Below are 19,629 nucleotides of genomic sequence, written 5' to 3' on the forward strand. Positions count from 1 at the left end.
ACAGGCATGTTCAGCTGAGGCCTGTGAAAACGACTCTGGAGTTGCTCACCTTCCTGCAAGACAGACCCACCTACGGCATCAGTGCTCCTCACTTTGTGGTGCTGATACGGCTTGAATGCCTCTTCAGGAAGTCAGCCAGAAGGCAGCTCTCTCCACACCCAGATTTCCTCCTACACAGCTGAAGGAGGAAACAATTACAGCTGTTTGTACTTTAATTTTTTATCCTGAATGAGTATGAGAATCAGGCATACATTTAACATGCCAAATGGCCTACATTTTCCATGGACAGAAAACTTTTAAATTTACAACTCAGGAAAGGTATTTTGTGTGGCAAGCACTTCAAAATGTTTTAAAAGAAATATGGTGGATGTCACCAAATTCATACTTAAAAAAATTATCTGTAGTTTATTTGAATTTCTGTTCCCTTCTCCTGTTTTCTACAGTAGAGGGGTAGTTGTATCTCTACACATCTTAGATATTATCCTGGAGTTTTACATTCAGTTCAGAACAGCATGAAAAAGGTGACATCTGGCTTTTAGGGACAGAAGTCAAAAACATGAAACCACTACGTGTGAGACTAACATTTTTTTCACAGTCAATGTGACTGCTGGATAACAGAGAACTAGAGAAATTACATGGTAGTTTCGCACAGCCAAAGGAAAGGTCAAAGAGCTTACGAAAATAGTTATTACTCTACCTCTGCTACCAAATATCTTATTCTTTGAGTGGTACCATTCAATTGAATATAAACATTAAAAAAGGAACAGATTGTTTAACATAAACTGAATAGTTGAATAGTAACTTATTTTTGGTAGGAAATGTAATGCTTTCTTCCCAAACTTAAGAATTAGATGCATTTTTTGGATGTTTCAAAATAAATGCATGTTGGCATTCAAGGTCATTTGGACTCTATCTATTCAAATTTGAGACATTACAAAAAAGAATTGCAGTTGTCCATAGTCTTCATATGTTCCATGAAGGACCAAATACCTTAGCCTTTTTTAAGCAACTTCTGTAAAACACATGAAGGGATTGACCCATTAGCTGGGTTCTCCAAGGTTTGCAAGCAAACTCTATATGTTTTTTTGACCTCTAAAGGCCATTTTAAAAATTAATTTATGAATGATGATTCAAGGCAATTTCAGATAATTATTTTGTTGTTGGGAAGGGTGACTTGAAGAGGCATAGGCCTGTTTCCTTCACATTAATTAACCTCAGGGTTTTGTTTATAAAAAATAAAAGCTATTAAATAAAAGAAGACATGATCACAAAAGCCTGTCTGAGCACTTTTTCCAAGTTACAGAAATGGTTATAATTATTCTATCAATAAGCAATGGAAGTATAACTCCTGGATTTCACATAATCATTATACATGTGATTTTGACTGCTGGGTTAATAACCAGTGTTTTGCTGCTCATGTACTTTTAATTGTTTGGATGACAAACTGTACTTACAGTCATAAAGCAAATTCACTCAAAACCTATTGTTGATTTTGTTGTCCTGTAGGCAATAAAGGCTGATAAAGAGAAGTACAAAGGGAAGAGAATTAAGTAATTGTGGAGATAAAAAAGAGCTGTTCACAAATGTAACATTTGTAAGTCACAAAGGCTGTAATTCCCTATCCAAATAGCTGATTTCCTGTAATTCTTTCCTTAGGGCAAACTACTCTGTTTAGAATCACACTTGCTGATAAATTGTCTTACAAATTCCTAATTCAAGGAACAGGGTTTGTTCTTTTCTAGTGACTGTCTTTCTCATCAGCTTTAATGACCCTAAAATTAAAGGGCTCAGAGACCATTTACACTTGTATTCAGATATGGGGCACTAAATTACCCTGCACAGGTCTTCAAAACTCAGCTCAGAGTTTTCGTTTGCACATAATACATAGCATTCAGGCTGAGCCCATCCAGATACCAGGATGTAGCTCTATTCATGGGCTGTTGTGATATCAAGTACTTTTCAATGTCACAGCTTCTTAGATAAATGTAAGCATACTTACAATTATCCCAATCCAACGGGGTCAACTAGATCTACAATGTTAGGTCCTTTTAGTAACTAGAAGAGGAGGTTTGTTTGTTTGTTTTCCTTTGTTGCTCCAAGAGTTCAATTAATTTTCAGTACCAGTGTAGATGTGATGGTATGAAGATAAAGACGAACTGTTTCATATGACAAAATATTGGACTATGAGCAGGAATCAAGCCATCACATCTGAATCTGGTTTCTCCAGGCCCATACATGGAAAAGTTTGCACTATAGCAATCCAGAGATAAATTTGCTGTGTGCTGATTAGGCATCTTTCATGCCTTCTAGCCTTCACTTCAGTCTTTTGTGTCCTTGTAGTAGTTCAGTCTTTTCACCTAAATCCAGAATAACTCACAACAGTTAGTACTAATATTTAATTTACACCACTATCAAGACCATTAGTTGAGAATCTGTGCATAGCAAAAAGCAGTTATTGATGTCTTCAAAATATTTAATGATGATGGTCCTAATCAATTGGAAATTACTAGTGCATAGAAACTTTGAGAACAGAAACTTGCATTACTCACACAAGTCTAAACTAGTCAATTCCAAACAAGCTTTTAGAAAGCTTGTTTAAAATAAATACTTTCCTTAACAAAATTATGATCAAATAGAATGTAGTTCTGTCATCTTTGCTTACTGGTTGCCTTTTGCAGTCCTGAAAGCAATGGTATTCTTTATTAAATACAGTGGTCCCTAGTCTCATAAAGGTTGCCCATTTGCTAAGTTCAAGTACTTATTCAGAGAGGATGTAGGACTTTTAAAATATTGCATGCTTGGTGTCAGTCATGTTTTACAGGTAGGTAAAATTATCACATCTTTGAACTAAAGCTTTAACAAATAAACGAAATACAAATAATACTTTAAAAGCCTTTGATGATTTTATTAACAAATACGTTTTATTTAACATGTTATGGCATAAGAATAAACTCAAAATTAATAAAGTAAAATAGATGCTTTTGCAGATATAAGATAAAAAAAATAGTATTTTAAAAGTACCAAAAACGCCTCAAAAAGTTGTTATATTGTCTGTGCTTTCATTATTATTCTTTCAAACATGATGCTTATTCACTGTATTTCAGGTGTAAAGCTTCTGCTTTCGCCTCCAGCTCACTTAAGATTCTATTAGTAATTTCTTTAAAATATGCTAAAAAAAAAAAGACTTCTAAGAAGAACAGCCAAAAAGCCATAATGCTACAGAACTCACTGCAAGAATATGGGTAAGTAAATCAGTCAACATCAGTTAATTAGTTTAAGGCTAGATTCTTGGCTGGTGGAAATGGGTAGACACTGACTACAGCAGAACCCAGATGTACCAGTTGAATGCTGGTTTCCAAGTTCCATGTCATGGCAAGTTGCTCTGTCTCTCCATAAAGGAGAGTAATGTATATCTCAATAATATTTAATTCTAATTCTTACATATCTTTAGGACAGTTAAATTTTCAAAGTCAGTATGTTGACTTTGAGTCTACCCCAATATATACATTTGAAAATAGGTTTCTCTGCACAGTTAAAGGAAACCTTGGGTCAAATCCTTGCTTTAGATGAAAAAAACCTCACAGAAGTGCATACATATATATATATATGTATGTATGTATGTATGTATGTATGTATACATGCAGAAGAAAGCCACTTGCAACAAGGCCAGCTGCAACTATATGCTATTTACTGCTATAGACATGGGCCTGTGTTGGGTCACACACTACATATACATGGATGTAAACTTTATCTCTTGGTTCAAGAGACTCCCACTGAGGCAAGTCTTCCTGTTAGGGAAAGGATTTAGGTCAGGGATTGTCTGAAAGTGGAGTTTTATTTCAGGCACTTGTATGTGGACCTGGACATGACCCACTGAAGCTGCAGAATCAAAGCTTTATTGCAAAAATAACAGCCTATTTTACACCAAACCGGTAAGTTAGCATATCACCTTTATGGACTTTAGTAGAGCAGATATTAAATGATTTTTTTTCATTTCTCACCAAGTAATTCTGGGAGAAACAATACTGTATTTCTCATCAACCTCTATAATTTTGCAGTGGCCAAGCTTAGAATGGCAGCTGAACACACTGAAAGGCATCAGCACTGGGAGTAAAATGTTCACTTCCAGCTCCTAGAAGTAGCTCTCAATGACATTTCTTCAGCAGATGATGAGTTATATTTTTAACTGCAAGCATGGTCTCCGTGCAGGTTGGTTTGATCAGCGTCTCGGGCAGTAAAAATCCAAAATGGCCAGTGTCACGCAGCTCAAAGGCAAAAGCATAGGGGATGCCATTTTTGTAGGCCCAGTCCATAGAGCTACCAGAACTCACATCTGAAAGAGAGAATTCAGAGGAAAAAAAAGAAAAAAAAAGTTAAATGCACCAAAGGATTCTTGTGTCATAATGTCCCCAGGACTCAGTGAATATACTTGCAGCCCCAACTGCTGCTTGTCCTGATCCTGAACACCCTTCAGAGAGGGGCATAGGCACCCAGCACCTGATGAAAGGTGCTCAGCACAGTATCAAATAGATCCTTGATTTTCACAGGAAAAAAAATATTAATAATATACTTTCTTATGTAAAACAAAACTTTAATAAAAGAGGACATTTAGAATAAAACCTCAAACTTTTGTTGTCCCCTGGTGAGTGCAGTCTAACGCTTTGCTTCCACAAAGACCTCCCAGCTGGACTGGACCTCTGCATGCTCCCAGGTGTAACTTGGGTATTTTTAGGCAATTCCTTTGCAGGGAGAAAGCTGATAAAGTAATCCACATTCTCTTTTTCAAAGTCCTTTTAATGTTTTCCCCCTCTTCATTTCTGTCTTGTTTTCTCACCATTTCCTTATAGCATGAGAGCATCTGCATAGGTGGTGTCTAATATTAACAAAACTTTCCAAGGAAGTGTGCTTCTTAACGCTTTCTTTATCTCCATATGTTGATTACCCAAGACACTTTTATATTAAGATCCATCTCTCACGTGGCTTGCTGTCTTCTGTGCAATCCTGGCATTATTTCACACTGCTCTTCCTTTGACATAGTGACTGACTGCACAGTAATGACTTAGGCTTCTCACTTTTTCATGTCTGTTACCACTACTGAGAGCATTCAGGCCTCTTTGTTTCAGTAAAAACCAACAACACAAAAGGTCTTGTTGAAACCTATTTAACTCCTTTTTCTCTTACCTGGATATGTGGACAGCTTGTTACATATTTAAAAGGCGTATTTTAAAGATACTTTGTTATAGGGAAAAATGAATTTGAATTTGCTCTCTGAAAAATGGAAGATGTCCAGACAAAAGGTACTGTTGCTATTATTTATCAACATCTAGATACTGAGAAAATCTGGCTTTTAAAAACATCACCCTGAATTTTAGAATGAGTCCTATGAATAGCTGTGTCTCTCACAATTGCACAGAAGGAGCAGAAGAGTAATGGTGAAAAAGAAAAGCTACTTTGAATTATTTCCTCCGAAATACTTTTTATAACTTAGTAGTGCATTCAAAATATCTGATAAAGATAGGCTTTTTAAGACCTTGTTTTATCTTGCTTTTAAAAAACCTTCTGTTTTATATGTTCTGAACATGTTATCTGCTGGCTTTCACCTCTCAAATACCTTGCATATTCATCTTTTGTTGCAGCAACTGAGTTAATCTTACTGCAATCAACTGGCTGAATGTTATGAAACAACTTCCTCCCTCCTCACCACCCATAACTATTGCAAAGTTCACTTTAAACAGTGTTTGCTTTCTTTGTTGTTATAAGGGTAATCTCCTTCTTACCATAGGTAGGTCAAAGTCACAAACCTGTTGGACCAGAGGAAAACTTACACAAAGTGCTAGATGCAGGACCATATCTGTATCTTACACCATAGGCTGACTGAAGAGCATTAACAGCATTATAGGCTGCTGATTCCTGTGGGAGGGAGAAAAAACAATACATCAATTAGACTTCGAATTAAAAACTGTAATGGGATTGGAACCTGAGCTATGGAACACTGACTTCAGGCACAGTGCTGTGTTCTGAGTCCACGGCAGCTAATTCAAAATTATTTTAAAGGATAAATGCTTTGTTTATTTTTATTGACAGCAATTCCCTAATTCCCTGAAAAACTTGATTCGGTATTTTCACGGCACAAAGAAGCTCACTGCACTGCGAATGTTCAGCCTTTAAGTATTTGTAACTCTAGGTATATATACCAATTTAGTGACACAACAAATTTAGGCAACATGTGAGACCATGAGATGAAATAATCTCTTTTTTATGCAGTTTAAAAGCCATTAATGCAATCTCTGCCAGTACCTGTGGATGCATTTCCCAGTCCACTAAACCTCATCTCTGCCAGGCTTGTGATGGAGAAATGATCTCTTGCTGACACTCTACAGTGGTTCAGTGAGCTGAGTGGGAAGAAGGAAGGAGGAAAATTTTGCCTCTGAATCTGTGATGGACAGGTGAATACTCACCACTGGTCCAACTTTCTCTAGGGCCAGATGATATAGGCCTAGAGAACTCTTTCCACTATTGCAGAATGTGATTGCAGGACTAGACGGGGAAAATTTGCATCTACATTTCAACACCCATATGGATGCAGTCTGTTTAGGAGATTCATGGCATCCTGTGAAACTGGGTGCAAAAGGCCTGACCTGTGGCAAATTCTGAGGGTCAGACATGGATAATGCATCCAAACACAGAGAAAGGATGCATGTATTCAAAAGAAAAAATAATATTATGATTCCAAAGAAGAGGATTCTGGAGAATGTACAGTGAAGGTCAGGAACATCTAGGAAAACGCAGTGCCATCTCCCTGTAGAAAGCAGGAAATTAACATATTTGGAGGTAGAAACCGCTGGACTTTGAACCACTGGGTAAGGCTCCGGTAGTTGTTTTATTTCTGTGAAGAGCTGTAGGTTTCAATATATGCAGCTCTTCATGAACTTGGTCCTCACCTTGTCATTCATCAGGTACTAGATGAATGCACCAAGGAAGGATTACTCTGTACTTCCCTTTCTGTTTATGTTTTCCCTGACCTTCCACTTATTTGTCACTGTCAGGAATTTGGATTCCAACTTAATGCTTGGTCTGACCCATGCAGGCATTTCTGCTGTGGGTCCTTCTCCACCCGAGTAGAGAAGCCAGAGAAAAGAAAACTGATTTAAAACATCATTCCACAAAAGAAAAAAAGAAATGAAAAAATTTTCAATTACTGGGTAGTAAGTGGGGCTTTGGAGAGCTTATTTTACACTTAGAACTGCTCTTAGCAAATGGGAGAGGGGTTTTTCACTCCATTATAAAAACGTATTAGGCACAACTAGATTTTTTGTTTGTTTGTTTGTTTCTCAGCACAGGGATGATAGTGCCAGAGACACTGACATTTTCAGCTTGCCCCTTCTCTTGCCACCTCCACAACAGTGTGGGGAGGCAGGAACCCCTGAAGTCAATGCTTCTGAGACCTTCTGCTGGGTTGGGATGTGGTGGCCAGCTCTGTCTGACTCAGCCTGACTCCAAAAATGAGGAGGTGAGAGAAGGGCCAAGAAAAGGGGAAGTGCTGTCACTTGGGATTCTTCTTCCTCTTACAGATGCCTTAACTTCTGTCAGTCATGACACATAAGACCCATGATGTTGGGATGGATGTGGTGTTGGACCCCGTGAGGGCAGCTGGGTGGCAGTGCATGGCCACAGAGGTGGCAGTGGGGCCTTACAGGGCTTTGGGGAATGGATGGCTCCAGCTGCAGCCTGGGGCTGTTTTCTGGTGCCTGTGCTGAAGACTCAAGTACCAGGCTCAGCTGCTCAACAGAAATTGGGCAAGCAACTGTGCTCACTATCCTGGGGCCATGGTGTGGGGCTGGGATGGCCTGATGCCAGGCCTGACATCAAGGGAGCAGGAGGCAGGGCTCAGTTGAGACAGCTGAGATGGGTGGAGAGCAATGTCCTGGTAAACATGCTGTGGAAAGGAGAACACAGCCACAAAGGAGGACAGTGCCTGAGTATGAGTTAAGCATTTTACAGCAATGAGAGAACAGAAGCAAGCCCTTTTGAAATTCTTCTGAAGAAACAGTTTGGCAATGCCCTTTTAAAACCAGAACCGCAGTGCTGGGTTCTGTGCAGAGAAAACAACCATCTGGAAGCCAGACCTGGAGTGACCCAAGTCCATGTTCACCTCATAGGCAGCCCTCCCTGGGCACTGTGAACTTGCTCTTAGCCTGGAGGTGTGCTGCTTTCTTCCATTGCTGGAGTTATGTACCCAATAAAAGGGGAAAGTTCTCAATTGCATTACACTTTGCAGGTTGGATCCCGAATAAATCCAGGCAATTAGTCTTTCAACACCCTCAAAGAGAAAGCTTCACACAAAATTACCAGAGTTTTACAAAGACATACACAAAGTCAGTCATGCCCCAGAAGTTCACTGCAAACACTAAAGCAAAAGACTGTGCTGGAAGAAAAGGGATGAAAAGTAAGTGAAATTTAAAACTCTTGAGATGGATGCTTCTGGGTTTTTTTTTTCAATCTAAAAGTGCACTTTCATTTTAAGTATATTAAAAGAACAGATTTCGGGAGAGCGTTAATAAGAGAGCTGTGCCTAAATTAGAACGGAATATGTATGTTGTGATCAGACACAGTTCTCCAGTTTCAAAGCAACTCTGAATAATTGAACACTTCAATTGAAATGGTAACTGACAGCTCACTCGAATGATATGACCCAGGTGGAAACATCCTTTCTTCAGCTCAGGATTAGCTGTGGCCTCTTGTTAGCACCAAATGTTATTTATCTGGTATGCATGTGGAGTCCTACATTTGTCCACTGTACACAGTCTTGTGTAGACCAACAACACTTCTTCCATCAGCAGCAGGAAACAGAGATCTGCTGCTTTCCAGCTCACTGTAATTCCCAATAGAACTGGAGAATCTGAAACCTCAGCCTAAGTCACCATTTTAGACACTTCATATATTGAAGGTTATTCACATAGAAGCCACCAGGTGATGGAGCCTTTGGCTGTGGGCAATATTAAGCCACACAAATAAATAAGCAACAGTATTCCATTCATTTTCATTACGATCCTCATAACAGCCTCTCTAAATAACAGGAAATTACTTCAGTTTCTTATTCCAACCTCCCTGTGCTTTTTGACCCATCACAATAAAAAGAAGTCTAGAGTCCAAATACTGGCAAAATATTTAGAATTGGGATTTGGCTTCCATTTGTCCTGGGCTGTTGTCTAAAACAGTGTCTGTCTTTGTCCCTTTAGGTCTGTGCTCCACTCCCTCTGATGAGAAACCTGATCCAAGGTCTCAGAAAGCTGGGGAACACCTATTACACATCAAAACTTGGGCTCCTTTGGTCTAAAAGCTGTGGATGGAAAGATAGAGTGTGTGTGCTGATGGGCAGTTGCTCCCTGTCTCAGAATGGAACAGACCTTGTGCAACAAGAACAACATGTACTGAAGATTTTCTGGTAAGTGCGAAAACTCCCAGGTAGAGATTCCTTTTCCTTACAACTAATATCCTGACAGTGTCTGCTGTTGCCTTACATTACTTTGGATATTTTAGTCAGACACCAAATAATCATCTAGTTGTAGAGGAGATGCTGATTTTTCCTAACACTTTGCATTTCCTTCTGCTAAGTTGTCTGTTCTTAAAAATATATATATTCTTGCACCTGCTGGTCTTCAAAGGAATGAGGTCCTGTGGTTTTAGATTCCCAGTCTATTTTTATTCTTTTTTTGTAAGTAATAGTCACCAGTCCACTTGGGTAGCTCCTTTCTCTTTGCCACTCCCCAAAAGAGGGTGGTGAAGGTAGAATAAAAGGAATATTAATGGATTTATTCACAGTCAGTGCAGGTCTGGGTGGTCAATCCCCCAAAGTCTCATATTTTTAGTTCTTTGGCAGCTTAGTTAACTTCTGATTTGCACTGTTTCCCAGGAATGACATCAGATAGGCAAATGTTTAGTAGCTGCTGAAATTAGGTGTCTTAACAATAATAAACCCACAAAGAGAGTTTAGTTGCATAGAATCATAGAATGATAGAATGCCAGGTAGAAAGGGACCTCAAGGATCACCTGGTCCAACCTTTCCAGCTAGGAACAGAGTTTAGAGGAGATGGCCCTGCACCTTGTCAAGCTGAGTCTTAAAAGTGTCCCATTCTGGGGAATCCACCACTTCCCTGAGGAGATAATTCCAATGTTCAGCTGTTCTCATAGTGAGCAATTTTCTTCTGATGCCCAATCAGGATCTCCCCAGAAGTAGTTTGAACCCATTATCCTTCATCTTTTGTATGTGACTCCTTGTAGAAAGGGAGTCTCCATCTTCTTGGCAGTCACCCTTTAAGTACTGGAACAGGGCAATAAAGTCTCCCCTAAGCCTTCTTTTCTCCAGGCTGAACAAACCCAGTTCTCCCAGCCTTTCTTTGTACATCAGGCTGTCCAGTCCTTTGATCATCTCTGTAGCCCTTCTCTTGGACCCTTTTTGGCCTGTCCACAGCATTTTTGTATAGTGGGGTCCAGAAATGAACACAGTATTGCAGGTGTGGCCTGTCAAGTGCTGAGTAGAGTGGAATGATGACTTTGTGTCATTTGTTGGTGATGCCCTTGTTGATGCAACCCAACACCCTGTTGGCTTTCTCTGTCACTGCAGTGCACTGGTCACTCATATTGAGCCTGATGTCCACCAGGACCCACAGTGTGTGGCCTGCTGGCTGCTCAGTCACCTGAGAGGGCAGCTGAGTGAAACTTCAGTGAAGCTCCAAGGACTAACAACATAATTTATTCTGCCCAGGTTGAATCCAAGGTGCAGTTAAGCTCATTTGGAGTAAACTAGCTTAAACTTGAAAGTTAAAAGTCACTGCAACTTCCAAGGCCAAAATGGGAGATATATGGACAACTGAGGGTGAAAGAAAGAGACTTGCAACAGGTTGGTGCAATCTGTGTGTGTGAGCAGGAGCAAACAGCAAATAAAGCTTATTCATGTTTTCCTAAGAGAATAAGCCATAGGGAGGGGTTTTGTACAGGAGGCTGACTGAAAACAGATCTCAGACTGTGAGCAGAGGGAATAGCTCTTCTGCATTTGGATGAGCATTGAATACGTGAAATGTACATACCTGTAAAATAATAGGTTTGCATAAAAAAAGCATATTCTTACTAGTTTATTATTTCAATAGGCAACAGCCCCCCATGTTAATTAATTGCTTATCATAAAGGGTTTGAGGAGGATGGTACACAGAGCACTGAAGCTTTACTTTGAATGAAATCTAAAGGATTTCTCCTCTAATTGATGAACATAAACAATTTCAATTTTATCTTGTTCATAACATTGAAAATTATCTTCTTTGTACTCCTCGTGTTTAAGTTCAGTATGAAGGGAAAGAATTTCAGCTAGATGAAATACATAATTAATGTATGAAATACATAATTAACTACATAATTCCCATTACAGTTAATTAAGTAAAATAATAATAGCTATAATTAAAACACAAGGATTTATCCTATAAAGTAATTTAAAGGGACTGATGGATGGAAGGCACCATACCATTTAAATCAAATTACTTCTGACTCACTTTGAGTGAATGTTATATGACCAGAAATGTGATTGCAAGCAGATCCAAAATAAATACTGCTCAATATTAAGTATGTGCAAAGCACTGAAAGAACAAGTCCTCTCTCAAAACAAATTGTACCAAAAAATTACATAGAGAAGGATATTCTCCCAAGTGCTAACATACTTACCACACAGCTGAAATTTGGAATAGTTGCATATTTGTAAGAGTAAGGGTATAGCAGCATCTGTGCATATGCATGGAAGGACAAGTAGGCTTTTATTTGTTTCCTGTGTTTGCGAAGAAAATGAGCAACAGCCTTTACTTCAGGCTCAGACTCAGGAAAGGGGCCACAGTAGGTGTCATCGCATGGGTGGAATGAAGCACCTTCATCTGGAGATTGAAAGAGAAAGTTGATGGTGAACAATCACAGAGGATTTCCAAGGGTCAACTTCTGGCTCAGCCTGTGTAGGACCATGTGCAGAAGTGTGAAAAGCAAAAAAACACATTGCTTTCTTGGGACTGATGGGCATGAGCCATCGGGACCTCAGCACAGCAATTCACTTGTTCATCTAGTAGCCACATCAAACTGCCAATTAGCCAACGACACACAGTGCTCTCCAGGGGACATATTTTTAACCCCAAATAAAGAGGAGAACCTGACTTTTTTGCATTTTCCTCCCCGGCTTTCCATATGAGTGGCACATTTTATGACAGCATTCCAGTATTAAAACTATTGAAGGGTCTCAGTTGGTCTATTTGAATTCAGAGAGCTGTATATCTCGCTAGTCACTGCCAATACAAATCTAGCCTTTAGGAGCACTTCAGTGTACTAACTACTACAGTGCTGGTTACAATGGTAGCTAGTAGATAACTCAACAGGTATTACCTTAGAGACTGGTTTAAAGCATGAGAATAGTTCCTGACTACTGCCCATTTTTACTCTTGCAAACCTTATGGGAAAAAAATGACAAGCCACATAGGATGCTTGCTCACTTAGCTAAAATAAATATCATCTCAGTTTGCACAGCACTTAATTTTCCTTCAAGTGTGGGGCAGGGGTTCAGTTGTGAGGGTATCTTTCACCACACCAACCTGCTCAGGTGGCAGTAAGCTGCAGAAGTGTAGCCTCTCTGTAATACCCCGTGAGGTACTGAAAATGAAACTCAGAAAAGGAGATGTGGCAGTGGCTCCTTTATCATTTAGCCAATTCTGGATCTAAGCCACCATCTCACTTACAGTTTAAGGCCTGGGCCTAAAAGAACAATATTTATGCAGATCCACTCTGTTCTTTCATCCACTGTGATTTCTAAATGCCACGTGTTTTACACTGATCTGTGTAATAATAATAGTTTGTTTGTGACATTGCCTGGTGTCATCAGGGACTTACAAAAGCAGTGTTTTATTAGCTTTCCTTTGTATGGCAAGTGCTGCCATCTTCAAATAATAAGAGCGGTGTGTGTGGAAAAGCATAATAATATTAAATAAACCAGGGTTATGCAATCAACCTAATGCCAAAACAATTAAAAAGTTGAAGAATTTCATGATGCAGCTTCATTTGTAATATGAAAATTGTGGCTGCCGTTGAATGGTCACAGGTGGGGATTTCAAAGGTATTAGTGCTTAGGTTGTGGTGGATATAGAAGGGTTATAAAGAGGGCAGATGGCCTCCCCCCTGCAGAACAGATGGCCACCAAGTCATCCAAATCCCAAGAGCACTCTGCCTCGATGTCTTGTTGGACAATAAAGCTAGCAGAGAGCTATTTGAAAGAGCCTCTGGAGCCTCTGCATTTTTTTTATGGCTACTTCATCTCCTGTAACAGGGTTGTATACTGAATCATGGAAATGGACATAGCTGTTAATAAACAGGAGAATCCTACAAGCTAAGGGTAAAATGACCCAGTAGTAAAATATTACTCAGTTTAATGACTTTCAGGGAAGAAAAAACTCTCTAAACTGTCCAGCCTACTCCCGTAAGCCATTTGCAATCCCAGCTGTAGCTAATGCTTTTCCTCAAGTAAAGCTGGCTGGTAGTAAAAATAGAGGGTTTCCATGGTGGCCTTGGATAAAGTAAAGATATCTGCAGTTTTCATACTGGAAGCTCTTTTAAAGTAACACAAGAAGGAAAAAAACCTGATACAGTATGTACCGACTCCTGTGAAATCTCTGAGTTACAGTCAGGAGAAGAAAATGGAATTGCATAAAATGTTACCATGCTGCCTTATTTTTATACCTGATAGCATTCTGGGGGAGGACAAGTATCCTCCAACATCCATCATGAGATCAAACGTACAAAGAAAATGTGTGCAGAGACTGATAAAACCAGTCCTGTGGTACAGAAACAAGACTGTACCATGAGGACAGGATGGATGAGCTGGAGCATGATTCTCAAACTTCCTTGCAGCCACTTCCGCTGCTAGTATGAGGTACTGTCCTCAGTGAGCAATGGGGTGCACTGGAAATTGGGATGCACCTCTGCTTTCTTGGGGCCTTTGGATGCAACCCCTTTAACTGGATTTGTCCTATGGCATAATTTAGTTCTAAGTGGCTCATTATTGGCTTTAAAGTTGCTATTTATTTAATGAACTTTAAACCATTGTGCTAGTTATTGCACACATATTTATTGCAATGAGCATTTCTACCCAGAGATCTTGCTGTCAATATTTACCCGGGACTACATGCAATTTCTGTGCACTATTTTGGGTACGGGTCGCTGCAAACTGGAGTCTACCACATTTAGTGATATGGCCCTTTTCTCAGTCCCTAGAGAATACTGAAGCAACATCATAAAGCTTACATGGAAGTCCTACACAGGGAGGCAAGGGGGAAGCAGAAGGAGTGCTGTATTATCTGTCCCAACTAGCTCACAGCACCCAGCAGTCAGTGGCTTTGCTGGGGCTGGATTCCGCCACAACACACCCGCCTGGAAGCCCCACAGTGAAGTTCAAGCCTGTCTGCAAACAAAAGTGCGACTGAACTGAATTAAAAGGTTTTTACAAGCATCCGCAGCATTAAATGTTAAACACACCATGATTACACAGCCCCAAAGTGTGATATGATCCAGATTCTTCTCTGCCTCATTTAATGTCAGATTAATGAGAACATGGGGCACCGGGTGAGGATCTTCTGAGCGCTAGTCAGCCCAGTTCATGAAAGAGCTCTTTATTCTGTGACAAAATAGTGAATCAGATAAAATTTGGGGTCCAGTGTGGGAAGCTGAGCATGTGCTTGGTGGGATGATGAGCAACCTTGAAGGAATTTTTATTTTGTAAACTCAGGGTGGGGGCTTGTCTTTCAGGTTCTGTGCAAGGGAGAAATGCAACAAGTAGTGAGTTACAACACACAATGTGTGTTCAGATTGTTATCATTTCACTCAGCCTAGAAAAAAAGTGTTTTACTGAACACTAAACAAGTATTTCCAGGACTGAGTAAAAATGTGTTTTCATACAGTGGCTATGGAGCAGGAAGAGGGAGGAGCAGAGGGATTTGAACCAAAGAAAGATTAATTAGGACTGCAAAGAAAATGCATTGTGCAAGTATTAATGTTGCACTGATAGAATAGAACCATTCAGGTTGGAAAAGACCCTTGGGATCACCGAGTCCAACCATCATCCCTACTCTTCAAAGTTCTCCCCTAAACCATATCCACCAATGCCACAATAGGTACCTATGACTCTGGAGACTTTGTAAGAGAACAGTTCATTCCAGCTATGCCAGTGGCTAGCTTCTGAACAGTAAATGTATGTCCCCAGAATACCTGCACTTGTGACTTAGCCACTTAAGGAAAGTATTATAACGGTGATGCAGGACTTTGGCTCATTTCTACATCATTTTTGTGGCATAAAATTGCCTTAAAGATCATGATAGCAGCCCTGGGACTGTCTTCTGTAGGGGAGGGAATCTCAGCTAACATAGGCTTTCTGCAGCTGCTTCTGTGTCAGTCCTCTCCTTACTGCAAGTTGACTCGAAAAAAATTGGAAGCATATTTTATAGCTCCATACTGTACTGAATGTATGCTTCTGTTCACTCTCACCTCATTTGTAATCTCCCGAGGCAGGTTATTCACACTCACTCTTATCCTTACAGTTCTCAAAAATCTACTTAAAGAATCCAGTCACTGCAAGCCAGACTGTACAGGGCTTACTCCTACTGCAAGTAATTGGAGTATTGTGGAAAAATTTTGAGACTTCCAGTGGAAGAGGGATGGGCTGAAGGGAGGGCCATTATGCTAGTGCTGTGCACAAGTTCTGTCTTTACAAAATTATAATGTAAATAAGGAAGGTGAACGAATGCTGGAAGAAAAACCAGCTGCAGAGAACTGAAGGAAGTTGATCAAGATGGGAGAGCCGGTCAGCAGAAGAACCACATATGTATCTCCGTAGTTCACAACAAAGTGCTTTCACTTTCTGCTGCACCAGAAAGTGTATGGCTGCTGAATCCTGTGTGAGTTGCACTGTCTCGCCGTATGATTTAATAAAATAACATTTCTTCTTCAGTGGACCCATCCCAGATGTTCTCCTAGTATTTCATTACTGCTGTATTCCCTATGCAAAATTGAGGTCAATTTTTATGACAGCAGTTACAGAAATGCTGGGAGTTTAAAACTGGATCTCCATGCATTTAAAAGTGCCTTCTTTCTTTCACTAATAATAATGGCCTTAAAATATTCTCAGACATTTCTCTGTGAGGCCAACAAAGCAAGTCTGACATTTCCAAAGCTAAAACCATTTCAGAGAAACAAGGAATTAAATAAAATGTAGTTTGAAATGTTTCCAAAAGCTGTAGTCAGGTAAATTCTGAACTGTGATAGGCCAGGCTCAATAGTGTGCTTTGAATTATTTACATGATTGCAGAAATACAGAATAGCTGTGTGGGCTTTTTTTTTTTTTTTTTTAAGTTTTTCCACACTTGCCATGAAAACTTGTTACTTGTGATGAGACGTGTTTTTCCGAAGTCAGGACAACTATTTTGTTAGAAGCTGGAAGGAAGATTAGAGCACTGGCTTGCGTCTTCATGGGAAAGTAGCTTTGACTTTAACTATGGAAAAGCAGATGTGACCTAACCTACTTACTCTCTTGGATAATTAAATACAGGGTAATCTGAACTAGTGGGCCAAAGTATCTTCAGACTTACCGCACCATTTCACTTTCCAGTTGCGATTAGCATCAACACCATGACACCGGAACCTTGTGTTCTTTGATCTTGTTTTTCTCCAAAATCGATCCTAAAACAAGTTATAAAACAGTTAAATAGCAATATTAGTGTATTTTGGCAAAAATCTATTTGTACACATAACAAACCAACCCTGGTAAACATATCCAGTCTTGTATTTTAAGTGGAGTAATTTATTTCCATTTTGCATGCCACAAAGAAATGACTATATAGAAAGTCATCTTTGAATGATGGAACAACAATTCAGTCTTTCTGTCTGAACACATGTTTTTTAGTACTCCTACTGATACTACTTACATTTGTCCAGCTAAAATGATATCCATCCACATTAAATACAGGCATGATATAGAAATACAGCTGAGTTAGCATCTTTCTCATGGCAGGATCAGTCTGGTATGTCTGAAGAGCCTGAAGCAGAAAAGCCAAAGAAAGTAGTTTCCATAATAAAAATGATTTCCCCACTAAGTATTGTGACAGGCTAAGACAGTCACATGGCCTTTGGCAGTGCAGAGACCTGATCTCACAGCATCACTGACATCTCTAGAGCTAACATCTTCCTGCTAATGTGATTAAAGGCAGCATATGAACCTGTGAAAAAGGTATTCAAAAGACCCTTTTCTCTCTGGTACTCAGTTACTTTCAATAGCCAAGCAAATACAATTCATATTATATAGAAGCAAATGCATACAAAGTGTTTCCTGACACAGGAGATGAAATCAGTGGAACAGATTCTTAGTTGAGGAAACGAGTTTAGCTCCTGTTAGAGAATGGAATGCTATTGTTTCCACCAGGTGGTGATTTCGTGAGGCCACAGCATGTCTTAAAGTTTTTAAAGCTCATATTACATAAGATTTTGCTGTATTCAAAGTGATTTATTATATGCACAATCATCAATACAGGCACGTTATTCCTTTATCATTTAGAAAACCCTCTACTTTTGGAGAACCTCAAGTATAAAGGTTAGTAGAGGAAGTCTAGGTAGGGAAAGTATTTTTTTATTCCATTCTACATCTTAGAAAAATGCAGTAAACTAGAGGCTCCTCAGCAGTTCTGTTTGCTGATATCAGAGCTGCTCCCATACCAGTTTCAGGAAGTTTGGGCTCCACGTGCTGAAGCAAAACCTGTCACTTGTCATAGCTAGGCATCAAACTTGCATCCTTCAAAGTATGTCTTGATTCCATAAGGTGAGGAATCAAGTGCTTCACCTGGCAGGCAGAAAGCCTGTCACACTGGTGCTGGCTTCAGAGGGGTGTCTGAGGCTGGCTCCTCTCCTCTCGGTGTTGGGGTCACAGCCTTCTGCTCTGCAGTATTTCTGGCCCTCCAGATCCAAGAAGTTACATGTTTGTTGAGGGACAAAGGGAAATGTTTGCTCTGAAATAAACTAAGCTAAAAGCTTTTCAATTGACAAATGCCAGACGATAGTGTGAAGTACAGGAATCCAATCCCTCTGGGCTCCTAACCATGCAGCTGTTTGAACAGTCAAAGCTGGCACAGCAGCTGATGGAGGCTTTTAGTGGAATACCTGTAATAAATACTCATACAGTTGGCCATGTCTGGGGCTGAAATTTACTCATAGATGAGTTTGAACATATTGGTTTTTCTTTATTGAGAGCCTAGTCAGACTTCTAAAATGCTTTTTCTAAGCCATCAGTTAAACACCTCTCTGTCATACAGTGCTTTCTCCTCACCCAGCCTTGGCTTCCTTCCCAGTAGTGCTGTGCACGAGCAGGTCCTTCAGCTCCACTTGCAGATACACAGCTGAGTGTCACCCCTGTGCAAAGCCACTGAGTCACCCCGTGCTGCTCCACACCAAGCTCCTTTTCCACTTCAGCCAGGGAAGAGGAAGGGAAGGTGAGCAGCACCAGGTGAAGGGGCCACAGGGCAGAATGAAATGAAACTTAGTGAGCAGCTGGGACAGCATGGAGTGGAGAACCACAGGGTGGGACGAGATGCTGAAAGAGGGTAAAGTTATTGCAGGGGAGAAGAGGATGACAGTGGGCTTTTGAGGGGAAGCTTGGTTGACCCATGGGTTGCCTGGAAGAGAGGACCTGGCCAATGCAGAGGTCACAGGTCTCCAGGTACATATGCCAGAAATTCCCCAAAGATTCTTAGCTGGAATGGTATTGCATTTAAATTCAATTTACTTTATTATGAAGCTGCAAATCATGTATTATCAAGGCTACAAATATATTTGGGTTAAAATATTGGTATTCAGGGAATTGCAGCTCCTGTAAAAAGAAATTTTGTGAAAGCAGAAACCAATGATTATTTAAAAACAATCACTGTGAAAACAAGGGCTCTGTTGCATTGATGTTCCACATGCTGAAAACATGTACTGAAGTAACCAGGGCTACTCTGTGCATTAAGTATAGATGTTACATCTGTAAGACTGTTCTTACAGTATAAGCAGGACCAAGTTGTGCTCCAAGATGTGGGTCAAGGAAAATGAACATTTTTTTCATGGTTATTTCAGAGGAAAGTAATTTGGTTGGGAAGGAAATGAGGCCCCTCATGCCATTTCCTTGACTTTTCAATGTTTTTTCTGCTTTTTAGACCATATTAACAAATTAAGCTCAGGTTGTGTCTCTGGTTATTTACCTATCAGTGATAATGACTGGCATATTTCCTTGTATCTGCATTTACATATGCCATTCTTTGGCTGTAACTTACATCTGTAATTATGCATTTTGTTACACCGTAGTGTTACATTCTGTATTTTAAACAGCAATACTGTCGGATTAAACTCTTTAAAACAGTCTAAAAATAATCTCCTTAAAATAACTACAGATATTTAATTAATTTAAGGTTATACACTCCTTAAAAATTGCATAGATGAGCTTTACAAATTTTTCAGAACCTTTCTACATTTGCAAAAAAACAACATAATAAAAATATTTTAATTAAGCCTTTTTCATGTTCAATATGTTTTTAATCT

The 19,629-nt window shown here is 39.7% G+C and overlaps 1 protein-coding gene across 1 annotated transcript in view; it reads right to left on the reverse strand.

Annotated features, from left to right (window-relative positions):
* Positions 1-4,145: 4,145 nt before the first annotated feature.
* Positions 4,146-19,629, reverse strand: part of CPA6 (carboxypeptidase A6) — a 50,975-nt gene continuing 35,491 nt past the window's right edge. Inside the window, exons 7-11 of the mRNA XM_051610290.1 lie at positions 16,992-17,102; positions 16,656-16,746; positions 11,713-11,915; positions 5,826-5,910; positions 4,146-4,333 (exon numbers count right to left, since the gene is read on the reverse strand). Coding sequence (XP_051466250.1) covers positions 4,146-4,333; positions 5,826-5,910; positions 11,713-11,915; positions 16,656-16,746; positions 16,992-17,102 — 678 coding nt within the window. The remainder of the gene's footprint in view (positions 4,334-5,825; positions 5,911-11,712; positions 11,916-16,655; positions 16,747-16,991; positions 17,103-19,629) is intronic.

Source organism: Apus apus, chromosome 2 (assembly GCF_020740795.1).
Source record: "Apus apus isolate bApuApu2 chromosome 2, bApuApu2.pri.cur, whole genome shotgun sequence".
NCBI lineage: Eukaryota > Metazoa > Chordata > Aves > Apodiformes > Apodidae > Apus > Apus apus.